Source organism: Anarrhichthys ocellatus, unplaced genomic scaffold (genome assembly GCF_004355925.1).
Source record: "Anarrhichthys ocellatus isolate YVR2014 unplaced genomic scaffold, GSC_Weel_1.0 scaffold35, whole genome shotgun sequence".
NCBI lineage: Eukaryota > Metazoa > Chordata > Actinopteri > Perciformes > Anarhichadidae > Anarrhichthys > Anarrhichthys ocellatus.
In genome coordinates, this window is record NW_022280065.1 from 228,661 (window position 1) to 242,587 (window position 13,927).

General features: G+C 44.8%; 1 protein-coding gene across 3 annotated transcripts in view; it reads left to right on the forward strand.

Moving 5' to 3' along the window:
* Positions 1-4,530: 4,530 nt before the first annotated feature.
* The window catches only part of epha10 (EPH receptor A10), a 160,133-nt gene continuing 150,736 nt past the window's right edge, over positions 4,531-13,927 (forward strand). For 2 of the 3 annotated variants that reach the window (XM_031866448.1, XM_031866449.1), the window contains exon 1: positions 4,531-4,769. In XM_031866448.1, coding sequence (XP_031722308.1) covers positions 4,691-4,769 — 79 coding nt within the window. In that variant the 5' untranslated portion in view covers positions 4,531-4,690. The remainder of the gene's footprint in view (positions 4,770-13,927) is intronic. The other variant, XM_031866450.1, reaches the window with a different exon arrangement.

Genomic DNA, 13,927 nt, shown 5'->3' on the forward strand with positions numbered 1-13,927 from the left:
GGGCCAGCAGAGAGCATCAGCGTGAAATTGCAGCATGGTAATGAACCTGCAAAACTGAGCTGCGTGAACATATATGTGTAACATCTATTTACTGCTTCAACGCCCCCCCCCCCCCTGGACGCTTCCAGGTTGTGATTCACAACCTTTTTTTTTTCCCCTGGTCGTTGTATTGCTGATCAATAATGCAAACACATGGCAGCCGATTTAGCCATCGTGTGTGAGCATGTGTTGTGTATGTGTGCAACGAGAAAGCAATCATGTGAAATGTAGCTGGAGCTTTTCTTAGACGCTTAATGCTGACATTATTCTATTATCTCTTATTGTCCACAATTCCCATGAAAAGACCAACAAACAAATAGCCTGTTGCGTTTGCACCCAGAGCTGTTTAAGCTTATTCCTCCGTGCCACAAACCTCAGCTCTTGTCCAATAACAATTAAAAAACACATCAGTGACCCACACTGTTGCACCTGCTGACACATTACTATATTAATATACATGTGGGCATTGTAGGTTTTTCTTACTGTTACTGTCCTGCTGCCAAAAGAACTCACTAGTGAGTATTAATGCGCAGTCTAAAATAGTCCCTGGCAAATAAGCAATTTGGTCCTGATTGAGTCATGTTTGGTAAAAACTACAGTGCCCAGCTGTTTTAGAAAACTGCTGAGCAGTACAAAAAAAAAACACCATCCTTATCCTTTGACTATAAGAATTGACATGTTTAAAAATGTAAGCAGATGTGGCAGTGGCGTTTATGTGGCGTGAGACCGAGAGACTGTTGCAGTGCGTAATGGACTGTGAGGGGAGCAGCTAGGAGTGAGTGAGCGGGGGCTGTTGGCCTCTGTCCTTGGTGAGTAATGACCACAGAGGAGGACAGATGATCATGTTCATCAGCTCCCAGAGCCGAGGCTACCAGCCCCCCTGCTGGGGAGGATCAGTCAGACTGATGGCCCCGTAATCTGCGCGTGAGTGTATGCGTGCATGTGTGTGTGTGTGTGTGTGTGAGCCTGTGGTGGAGCAGAAAGAGCAGGGATGGAGAGGAGGCTGACAGCGATAATGAGCCTTAACCGTTGATCGTGGAGCGTATAGTGTTGACAGCGTTTTTTTGCGCGTGCTCCTACTGTTGCACTTTGAGGGTGAGTTTGAGTAAAAGTACTCACTGCATTTGTCACAAAGCTATTTCATGTCCGGCAGCAGCAGGGGCTCGCTTGAGAGGAAAAGCGGGACGAGCTGACCAGCCTTTTCATTAGCACGTCATTAAAGTTTGAAAAGCAGCGAAATCGTCGATGCTGGTGTTACACAGTGGTGTATAAAGTACCCAAAAGCCATACTTGAGTGAAAGTAAAGATACCTTACTGGAAAATGACTCCAGTAAAAGTGAAAGTCACCTATTAGAATACTACTTGAGTAAAAGTCTTAAAGTATCTGATATTTATTGTACTTAAGTATCAAAAGTAATTTTCTGATATTTATTGTACTTAAGTATTGAAAGTAAAAGTACAAGTAAATGCTGTTAATAAAAAAGCAAAGGGTCAGAATTTTGAGAATTATGAAGTTTATTCTTTTAAGTGCTGTGGCACCATGACCAAGGACATGGAGCTGTGTTGACAATAATTGGGTTGGCTGTGATCCATCCAGGAGCAACAATGTTCAACATAATATATTGTACATAAGTATACTTTTGCATCTACTATGAACTTATCATCATAATTCTCCGTAAAGCAATATGACACTATGAAGGAGTTGTAACAGTGCGTTTATAAGTATGCTCATTCCGACTAGAGGATGTAGAGGGCAAATGCATAATATTGTGTTCAGCAAAGAATATCCACTTGATGCATCAGGTCAGTGTTGTGAGAAAGGACACCTGCCTTGTAAACTCCTATGGGCCTGATCTGAACACAATAGGCAAAGGTTTTGCTCAAGCTGAATCTGCAATTGGGCGACTGTTACCATCATAACTCCATCTGATCATCCACAAAATGACTCAAATATCAAAACATGATCAATACTAAAGCAGCACCGAAAGTAACAACCCAGTCATTACTGGAAACTGAAAAATGTCCTGTTCATCTTCAAAAGAAGTTGGTTTTCAAAATTGCGAGAATTCCGTCTCGCTCTTCTTGGGCTGAAGACTAGTCCTGCGATGCTAACCAGCCTTTCACAGGCTGCTGAGGCAGGTAGAGGTGTGTTCAGCTTCACAGACAGCTTGCGCACAGCTGGGAAGGATTCCCCTAATGCTGCGCTCTCGCGGCTCCTGTCAATCCTATGGTGTGGTGGCTAGCAGTTAGCTAACGTTAGCCAACTAGTGCTGCAATGATTATAGCTAAGATGGCTCAAATCAACAAAATCTCACAACTGTCAACACTTCCTCGGCTCACTAACTCGCTAGCGATCCACAGGTGTTAGTCTTCGTCACCACCGTAGTTTGTTGCGGGAGTAGCAGGTGCTTCCATTTCTGCTTCCGTCATGAAATCAGTCATCGTAGAGTGGAAGTCTGCTCATTTAGTCGCTTGCTAGCTATAGCATATAGCATCCTGGGCATCACTGGGAATCTAAACGCAGCGGCTTTGAGAGCACTTGTTTTGCGCATTAATGTGATTAACCAATGATTTAACTTGCAAGCTAGGACCACTGATTCACCAAACCTGCTTGCTTGCAGTCTGTGTTCCACCACAGTCCCCGACGCTGGTCTCATGATTCATTTTGTTTCTAAAGATAGATTTGATTTTGTAGCGAGTAACGAAGGTTTCAGGGGAAATGTATCGGAGTCAAAGTATCAGTTTTCTTTGCAAAATGTAGTGAAGTAAAAGTAAAAGTCAACAGAAATATAAATAGTAAAGTAAAGTACAGATATCCAAAAAAATGACTTAAGTACAGTAACGAAGTATTTCTACTTCGTTACTGTACACCACTGGGGTTACATACTGAGGAGCTGCCAAGTGGAGACTCGATATCATTAATTCTACGGCCAGTTTGTGTTTTTGAGGAAGTCATGCTTTTAAGCTTTGAACTAAAAGTGAATGGAACCCAAACTCTGCATTCAGGTTTCACACAGAGAGCCGAGTGCATAAAGAGCGAGGTCTGTTTCACGCAATACAAAGACTTTTTTTTTGAGGACATACAGTAATTACACATGATTACACAGTAATTAGCCTGAATTGTTCTTTAAGCAAAATAATGAGAACTTATTTCTGAATGCATTGAGCTGCGTATTTTTTTTATCAGCTTTCAGGAAAGACTGAACCGATTGTAGATTCAACCCAAGTGCTTCGTGCTTGTCAGTCAGCAATAAACTGCTCGCGTGCTTGTGCATACTTGCTGTACCAGACATAGAGCGAGGGACCTTTAAGTGCCGTCTGTGTGTTACAATGATGCAAAACCTTGAAGCTTCCTCAATGTTTTTTCCCATCTTCTTGCTCTCCTGCCGTCTGAAGATTCACAAACAAACCAGGTAGCAAAGCTCGATAATGTTAGCTCGGTGCTGAACACTATGAACGCGTCTCCTCACTTTAAGTATAGCATCAAATCAATAGTCCCCAGAGGAGGGAGGGGATTTCCATTATAGACAATTGTCTCGAGTCCATTTGTGGACTATCGGTGTGAAAGAAAGAGTGTTAAACTATGTCAATTACGCAGATGTCGAGTGGGACTTTTTAAGTATTCGCGCTACAGATTTGGGTACACTGATGCAGATGTTATATTTTCACTTTTGTTTTAGAGTGTCATTTGTTCTGTTGTCGTGCTGCATGATGATGTTTGCAGATAAAGGCCTTGGCGTAGGTCTGCGCTCCCAGAGCGTCCTTGTCTAGTATATTGTCTTGCATATATGCACTGAGTTGTCTAAGGATGGCCAAACCACAGCTTCTGCTATAAATGCTGTGGTGTCTGGCATTGGTCCACTTGTGCCTTTAAAAATAACCATTAAACAAATAACTGTTCCCGGGTCAGGTCCCTGAGGGGTAGCCAATCATCACTGCATCCTTCTTAGTCGGACTTTGTACCTCTAATAATGGCTTTAACGTCTGATTCGTTGGATGTTGTCAACAGAAACAATAACAACAATTAACTTAACTGACAAAATTGGGAACTCATCAAAAATGAAAAGCAGCGTTTAACTGGATTCAACCAAGGTGTGCAAAATGTATTTTCTGTGTTATTTAATTCTGTTTTGGACCTCAGTGCAAACCACTTGATTGAAAACAAACTGAAGACCACCTGGACCCCCCTTTTAGGACCCTTACCGCACACTTCTAGATGATAAAACAAGCGCAGGACTCTAAACTCTCCGACGGAGTGACGCGTCCTAACTTACGATCCCCCTCCGCGTCCTATAAGAGGACCGTTAGTAAGACACTCCTGAGGGGTCGGACTCTGACGACCACAGCGGGGAAACACCTGGCGCGCAGATTTCAGGTCGCAGCTCCGCGATAGGTTCGACCCTTCCTGTGTGCACCCCCCACCCCCGACTCTGACAACCCCGCCGCCATTGCGCTCGCGCGGTGTCAATCACGTCTGCAAAACCCTCCCCCGAGATAACAAATAGGACGCGTGGCTCCGGAGCCCCCGCACTATTTGCCCAGACGGCAATCCGCTCCGTTCGAAGCGCTCGTGAGTGCATCTCTGCTGCGGTGCGTCGCGCGCAGGCTGGAGAGAGATGACAAGAGCCCCGCGGAACTGGCCAGAAAAAACATGGATCTCCGTAAAACGCTGGTGTCGATGATTTGGATATTATTGCTGAACATTGAGGGAGACTGTCACGCCGAGGAAGGTATGTGTGTGTTTTTTTTGGTTTTGTATCCAAACCGGGTCGCCACAGCGTTGATCGGCAGACGGATGTCCTCGGCGGAGATAGTTTTGGTGTTTGTCCTGTGATCGGAACCAGGTGCAGGTCGTTCCACTGATGAGGGCTCGGATAGTAGTTTAGTTAAAACTGCCTGTAAATCGCTTTAAAACCAGACGCGCACGTGAAGGAGAACATCTTTTTTTAATTTTTTTTATGCCAGGTTGTGGAGAGACGCGTCTCATGAAGCTGGCACATTTATGCTCAAAGCGTCCCCCTGAATAACTCAACAAATAGGGTTTATTCAGATTGTCAGCTTTTTTTTGTCACTCAATTGCTTGTAAAAAAAAAGAAAAAAAAAAGACACTTAAGTACAATAGCATATAATAAAAACCCCAATCGTTTGTCATTTACAGCATCCACTCCAGCGTTGCGGATTGTGAACTAAAGGACTGTATGAGTTGTTTAATGGTTTGTTTCTAGAGACACAAACGGAGTCTCTTGTCCCCGTTGGCACACAGCAGGACCACTGTCTGCTCCCACATCCCGCTTCTCATGTATAAAGTCAGCTCCCTTCAGGCGACCGTGCTCCTCCAGAAAAATAAATAAATCCCCGCTCTGTTGTCGCAATGACTTAGATATTTTTTTTATTGCATCTCTGTGCAACTGGTTTCTTTGTCTTTTGCTCCTCTTTGACAGTCACTGATGCTGTGGCCACGGACGACAGGATGCATTAGGAGGCTGCCGCCTCACTGCTTATCCCCACTGAATGCAACTCTGCTTTTATATATTCCAGCACAGTTCTTCTCTTAACAAAACAGCCATTTTATTGTTCTCAAGTTACTTTCTTCTTGTCTTTCCGTCAGCACTAAACAAAGAATAATTATCGAAACAGTAATGCAGGAGAAGAGTGTATACGATTCACTGAGGTTTACATCTTTTTTTTTTAATCGAGATTAAATGCTGATGATCCGGATCTGGATTGCTGGCTCGTTTAATTGCCCCCCCCCGTGCTGCACTGAAGTGTGTCAGAGAGTGAGGGAGCTGCTGCTGTGGTCTCACAGTTTACCTGCAGCCTGGGTCTCCACTGATAAACACCTTCAGCCGAGATACCGTAGATCTATGTAACATGTATTTGTCCAAACTAATAAGCATAGAGTATGGCACATCTAGTGTGTGTGTGTGTGTGTGTGTGTGTGTGTGTGTGTGTGTGTGTGTGTGTGTGTGTGTGTGTGTGTGTTTCTAACCGGCCGGCTCAGGTGAAGCCATGGAAGGGTTCCTAATCAGTTCAGAGATTGTGAAGTGGAAAAGAACATAATGGCTTCAGACCCCCAGGCTCTCTCTCTCTCTCTCTCTCTCTCTCTCTCTCTCTCTCTCTCTCTCTCTCTCTCTCTCTCTCTCTCTCTCTCTCTCTCTCTCTCTCTCTCTCTCTCTCTCTCTCTCTCTCTCTAAAGAGGGGCTTTTATTGGTAAGGTATAGCTGAGTGGATTTTTTTTAGATCCATACAGTACACTATACACGTATAGTCCAGAGCGGCACACTTCACAGCCATACATCATTGACACACATTAATGCACTGGCGGCACACACGCAACTCCGGATCGGATGCCAGCAGCACCAGCAGCGGCTCGCATGCGAGCTCTCTCATGAAACGCATGCAGTGGCTTTGACATTTGCTGCCACTTAAGGGCCCCCCTTTTGTGCGTGCGGACAGACGGAGACACATATTTCATTTACGCACACTATCCCCCTCGAGCGCTCCTTGCCAGATTGATTTGTATCCCTGGAATGCTGGGCAGCCAGATTTGGATGCTAGCTTTTGTTTAATTGATGTTGTGATGGAGATTAATTGCAGTGAAGGCAATGTGCTCCCGAAGGCTTCTATTGGCAGCGAATCCTTTTTTCTGCTCGAGCAGATTTGGGAGATGGAGGAAACACTGGAGGGAATTCCTACTCTTTAAAACAAAAACAAAAAAATTCTTCTGTTGTATCCATATTGGATGATGCGATTCACCTGCCTGTGTATGTGTGAAACGCCATGGGAGCTGTGTTTGTAACAGAGGAAGCGTGTGCACAAGTCTTCCCGTTCTTTGTATTTTCTTTTTAAACCTCCTATTATGTTATATTACAGTATTTATGTTGCTCTTTGATCATTATTCATGAACTTTGCAGACTGTCCTTGTTCGTATTCAAATCCCTTTAGTGGCTTTTAGTCACAGTTTCTTGAAATGTCCCGTCGTGTTTGTCTTTGCTCTCGTTTCATTTCTCCTCGTGTGCCAACAGCGTTTCCCCGTGACTGCATTCTTGTCTTGTACTTGTGTTTTCCTTTGCGCTTCCTGTTTTCCTTTGTTCTACTCTCCTGTCCTCATATGTCACCTTCCTCTCCTCCTCTCCTCCTCCCATGTACATGCATCCTGAGCTGACTTGGCAAACGCAGACACGACCGGCGCCGCTCTGTGCAGGCAGAGCCGGAGCTAAGCTATCCCACGCCGGCACCCACACACACACGCGCACGCACACACACACACACACACACAGTCAATCCAGCCACTCGCCCCTCCCGCCCTCCCTTCCTTCAGGCCGCTTTTTCTCATTCCCCCACACCTCACCGCTAACACACCATGGCATCTCATCGGGATCTCATTTACTTCCCCCTCTCCTCCCTCCCTCTCTCTCCTCCCTCCCTCTCTCTCCTCCCTCCCTTCCCTCCGCATGCATCCATTCTGCAGCAAGCCGAGAGAGGGCACGAGCTAGGTACAGAACAACAGAGGCAGAGTGATGGGGAACAGCGGAGTGATTGAGTGTCGGCCTAACTTGTGGGATCACCCTGAGCTTTTTGTTTGATGCCGTGTCAGAACGCACCGTGTTCTTGGCAGGCATTCGGCCTATTGTTTACCTGCAGCACTGCCTTCCAAAACCTCTCGGGTCCCCGTGTCCGCACCACGAAACATGCCGGAAACACACTGACTGGTCTACAAGCTGAGAAGCCCACTCCTAACATAGCGCCACTGTTAAATACATGTATGTTTCTGTTTCTGTCAGCGTCCGTCTTGTCTTGAAGGTTAAAAGTACAGAGGGACTCCTCCGCCAAGGCCCCGTGTCAGTGCAGGAAGTCTCTTACGCAGCAGAGCGAGAAGTAAAGCTTTCCGTCGTGCAATGTTTTGAGACTGCAGCTTTAATTCCGTCACAACGTAACCATTGACTCCGTTGGTGTGTGCGTGTGTGTGTTTTTAAAAGTCACCTCAAGTTTTTTCATTGACTATACTCGCAAACCTCTCAGGTCTGTGTTGTGTTCGGTCCGAACCTTCAGAGCTACAAGCAACGTTTGCTTAACCAGGCCTTTTGGTTTCCATAACCATTTAATTGATTTATTTGGGTTTTTGCAGAATAATCCTGAAAATCCTTTTTTTTTTAGTTTTAAGGTGAGGCAGAGGCAATCTGTAGATGGGTTTAACTCATCTGGCCTTAAGCTTACTTAGACTGTAGATGAAGTGGAAAAATACTTTTTAAACCCCTTTGGGTCACATCCCAGGACATTTTGTGCATCTATTTAACAATGTACGCAAATAAATTACAAAAAAATGTATTTCTTTGTGTATTTATATATCAAAATCATAAAACAAAATATGAAGTATGTCATCGTACCAATCGATTGAAACCAGTTACAGCATGACATCCATCCATCAATCTGCAACTCTTGGCAACAAGGGAGGAGTGTCTGCAGCTCTAGCGCTAAACTCTAGGCCCGCCCACTTTTTAGCGGTCCAATCAAATGCAAAGGATTTTATTGATATCTCTAATGTAACTACGCATCGCTCAAACGTTCCCTTTCACTGGACTGTTAAGTGTTCTTGCTATTTCTGCAATGATATGCCATCTACTTTAAAAACCTGTTACAGCGAGATGCAAAGCCTCTGTTTGCTGTTAACTCGAACAAAACATAATTAAAGAGACTATCCATTATTAAATCCCACTCCTATATCATATGATTACTGAATCAGTAATGAAAATTAGTACTAAGCGGCAATCTGACTGACTAATTTGGGGTTTACCAGCAATTGCCAGATTGGCAGCGGAGTAGCGCTCCACCCTCCCAAGCATCTATTGGGACTAATTGTCTGTGATTGATGCAGCCTTATTTCTGCCCCGCTGGCGGGGCCCCGATGCACTGGTCCATCTTCGGCTGGCAAGGACATGTCGGATCGGATGAACCGCGACCTCCGCGAGCGTGAAAGGTCCCAGTGATTTGTGAAGACGGCAGGCGCAGCGCTGCGGCGTTCTCCCGTCGAGGCCTGGGGGGGGCGGGCGGGGCTGCTGTCATTTTCAGGAGAAAGGGGTAGAGGCTCAGGTGATATGAATCAATTAATGAACGGAGGGAGGGAAGAAGAGAAAGAGGTGTGTCACGTCGAGGGGGTGAGGAAAGAGGGAGGCTGAGGTGAAGCAGAGGTGGATGAGGGAGTGACGGGAGTGAAATTGGAAGGGGTGTAACTGCGCGTGGGAGGGAGCGGGTGACGAGGGAATTGTACGCTGCCACCGCTGCTTTGTTCCACTTGTATGTTACATGTAATCAAACAGACCATGAGTTCCTCTAACAAGTCAATGCAGAAGCTCAGCCAGATCTGTGTTTACCTCCCACTCCACCGGAACACATTGACTGAGGCCGATGTGGTGTGTGTGTGTGTGTGTGTGTGTGCGCGCGACACAGACACGGAGAGAGAGAGAGAGCGTGCGTGTCTATTGGATCTCGATAGGGTCACCTGATTTCTTTTGTTCAGGGCAAGGACGTTACTACAGCATCGGGGCTTCTGCTGGATCGGCAAGAATGAGCCTTCGGAAAGGGTGGGAGGGATGTTTGAGAGGGGGAGAAAGAGCAGTGTGTGTGCACATGTGGGAGGGAAGACTGGGGGGGGTGTTAGCAGGTGTTTCAGCCATATTGGACAGTGAGGAAGCGGCTTTGCGCAGCTGCATGTGACAGATGAAGGTAAATTGCTGACGGACTGCACATTTGTGAAGTGGTTTTATTGATGGATCAGTGCTGAAACATCTTCAGCGGCCGTCTGTGCGGATGTGTTCTTCACATACTTGTGCACATTTTGCTCGCATCCAATTTTTCCACCTAAGACTCTTGCAGCCTTTTTTTTCCCTTCTCTTTCTGTCTATTTTGAGAAGCACCATTGTGCAGCTTTGAGAAGAGTTAAATCAGTGTAAACAAACTGCGCTCTGCTCGCTGCATCTTAACCGACATGTTGTTGTTATGGTGAATTGTATGGAAATGAATGAAATGTTATTTATTTGTGAGGCTGATAATTAAATGATCGCAGCAGCAAAAAGTAATTCAGCTCGGGAGAGGAAGCTGATAGCATAGGCTCAAATGTGCCGTGGCAATGAGAGAGACACTAAAATCTAATTTAAAAAGAGGTTAATGCTAGAGCATAAAACTAACGTTCATTCATATTATTTGTCAAGTAAAAATGTCCGACATTCATTTCTCAAATAGAAAGACCTGCTGCTCTTCTGTTATTTTGTTTTGAATTGAATGGCTGTTGGTTTTGGAGACGTCACCTTGGGTTCAGGGAAACTTTTATTTTCGAGCTTTTAGAATTACCTGACTAATCAAACACTACATGATAATGGAAATTGTTTTTAGTCATTTAGAGACACTGAACATGCGCACATTTAATCATTGAAAGTAGGGCTGCAACTAATGATTATTTTCACCATCGATAAATGTGCAGATTAATTTTGTCGGTTAGTCATTTGGTCTAATGGTTCAGCTTTACAAATGGAGTTGATCCCGTTTACTTAGTTATCCAGTTTATGTATTCAGCTTGTCAGACCTTTTTATATTCCTACATTTTTAAAAAACGACCTCATAGGTCGTTTGTACAGACGCGTTACTTGTGAGGTGACGTGGTTTAAAGAGCAAGAAAGTCCACGTAGGGGGAATGTCGGGTTGGATGGCTGGGCCAAACAAACACAGGACTTTGACCCAGAAGACCGCTGTTCGTGTCCTGTGTCAAAGCAAAAGTCAACGTAGTTATTTTAACTTGTGTACGCAAGTTAATCTACATTAGGTATCTTAAGTTATGTAACGAACTTATTTGAACCCAAACCATGATCCGCGACCCTTTCACCAGGTGCTTAAAACTAGACTGTTGGGTTTAGCTGTGGAGACGAATTGATCTCCTGCCACCGGTTTAGGAAACGCTTTAGAAACTACACGACCTCTGTGGTCGCATGAGTTGGAATAATTGTTGGTGATGTAAAAATTAGAGGAAAAAAGTGCTTGTGCTGTCATGCCATAGCTTTATGTAGCTATCACAAGGGACTGTTCTCTAAAGGTTCTTCAAAGGTTATATGCAAAAAAGAAAATCCAATAAATATTTAACACAAATGTCCCCCACCACCCACACTAGCAGCATCCTGGAGTTAAGACGTGTTTTTTGCTCGATTTTCATACGGATGCCTCAAACACATTCATCTTTGCTGCGTTCGTTGGGATACTAATGGATTAGAGGAGTATTTGTTGGCAAGCTTCTCAGTCCTGAGGTGTCTGAAGTTGATGGATGTCATTGGTGTGTGTTTGTGCGGAGCTGGAGACGAGCTCTTGGCAGAAATTTCTGCTCAGCTCTGTTTTGCATTGAGAGTAAACACTGACTGCATTAATGCGAGGCTTGTTGTGGGCGGGCACGCTGGGAATTGAACTGACAACTCGACGGAGCTCAGTCAGTCTACCACCCTCACACTCCCAGCATTTCATTTCATTTCCTTGGTTTCCGATCTCCCACTCATTTTGGCTTAAGTTTGAAAAACAGAGCCACGAGGAAAGATTTATTGAGGCAAGCTGGACTTAGAAGACTCGGACACACGGGAGCTACTGGTCAAATACAATGACGGCTGAAAACTCTTCATTTGTCCTGCTTTTCTTATGTCTTTGCTCAACTGATCCTGGATCTGTTATTGCAAATTTCAAGTACCGAATCCCCCTGTGTGACTCCATTTGGGCTCAAATTTGCTCGCCGTTGTGCAGTTTTGACCAGTGCACGCTCTGACGCATCAGTTTCTTTTGAATCAAGTACCAGCATTGAGGCTTTTGTGAGGAAAATGCTGGGAAACGAAGTGTGTGTGTGTGTGTGTGTGTGTGTGTGTGTGTGTGTGTATAAAGGCAGTGCTCTTGCAGGAGTTGAATGTGTTGCCCTCCCTCTCAGATGTTGGCTTAGAGACCACCAGCCTCAATTGAGCCTGGTTTAGATGGTCACATTACACTGCCCCAGAGGTGACAGAGGTCCTGGAATGTACAAAAAGGCAAACTCACACAGCTTGTACATGTGCAGTTACCCATGCTTCTTTAAAGAATAACATACTTTATAAATGGTCTTTAAGACAATGTGTGAATTCTGATTGGAAACACCTTTTTTGGGATATAATTGCAAACAATTTTTTGTCGTCTCAATTACCATTGCCTCTAGGGAATCTGGATGTCCGATGACATCATTTTGCATAATCTACACCCATGTGCGTCTGTTTGTTGCATGGGCAGTTTGTATTTTTTGGAGCAATTGGCCTTTGGAAAGATCTGCATTTGTTTTTGGGCTGTTGGAGGAATAGGCCTTTTGGTCCAACAGGACATTATTTGGACTATTGGGGTTTTGGAATGACGGACCGTGCACTCCCCAGTCATTTTGGGGCGCTAGCTGAAGATTAATGCTATTGTTTTTCCATGAGTTAAGTCTAATTTAGCGTATGATAATTCCCCAATTCAACACGTTTACCACGGTCTCTGAGAGATGCGGTCTTGGGCACAAGGTCGTCCGACAAGATTTGAACCTTTTTGTGATTGGCTGCAGCCGAGGCAACGTTGTCCAGATCCAGTTATGTAACAGTGATGATGGCTTCTCATCTCGTTGAAACACGAGGCGCAGCAGAGAAACCACATATGTAGCCGTGCACTCGCACTCACAGATTCATGCACGCTCTCCCAACAGTCTTGCTCTCTTACCGTCTAACACACACACACAGACACACACACCTCTGCAGCTGAGCTCAGTCCATCCCTCTGCCATTAGCGTCCCCCCGCCATCTTTGCTCTGCTGTGTCGCCGTCCGCCTCGCTGGCTCTGGCTGAAGCCGGCCGACCTGTGAACGCCGCCTCTTAATGTGGTTTTCGTGTCCGCCGGTTTAGGAGAAACTGGAGAGGCGGAGAAAAAGACTGCACATTACTTCGCTGCACATGATTAAATGCTACAATGCCCCTCTCGCGTTACTCTCTGCCATATTCAGCCCCTCCTAATATAGACACAGTAGGGATTGTTGATGAAAGTTTAATTATTGTCTATACATACTGCTAAAGCTGTCTTATGTAACATTTCACACATACTAGAGCACAATTGCATTAAGTCTCCTCTAGAAACACCCCAGAGACTTGCTCTCATGGTTGTGAAAACTTTGGCAATTTACTTACTTTGCTCAGTCATCAAGCTGCAGCACTTGTTCACACGTTCAGATGAAACGGAGGGACTGAACATGGGCTACTCTGTGTACACGTGTTGCTACTCTGTGTACACGTGTTGCAATCAGGTGCCGTCAACATCTGACGGTCAAGCGTTGGCTTCCAAATAGTCGCATTAAAAGAGTAATCCAGCAATGTTTTTGCTGGCTTAAGGTTTTATGTGTAAAATTGGTGGCGTTCCCCTTAAAGAAGCTACGTTGACAGAGAATATAAACGCTGATCGTTATCAAACAGGCGTTGTAAAGTGTTGTAATTTGTGTCCCACGCTACCTGAAAGCACCACAGTACAACATGTGTCTGCTATGCCCACAGCAGCCTGTAGTAGACAATTTTTTAATCACCATCAAATTAGATAAACCTGAAGCATGACCACGCCAAGTCGTTTAAATCAATAAAGGGGATTCGATGTTGAGGATTCTTTAACCTGTCGTCATATTTATTCTTATGATAAATTGGCCTTCTTGTCTTTTCTGTTATATGTTGCACATGAAAACTATAGATTTTGACAATGGTAGTAGAGAATACTTCTTATGTAAAATCTATTCAGAGCCACAATGTGCCGCCTGCAATCCATATGAGATAAAATATCCAGTGGAATTTTGTAATCTAAGGCTCAGGGGTTGTACGCACATAACCAA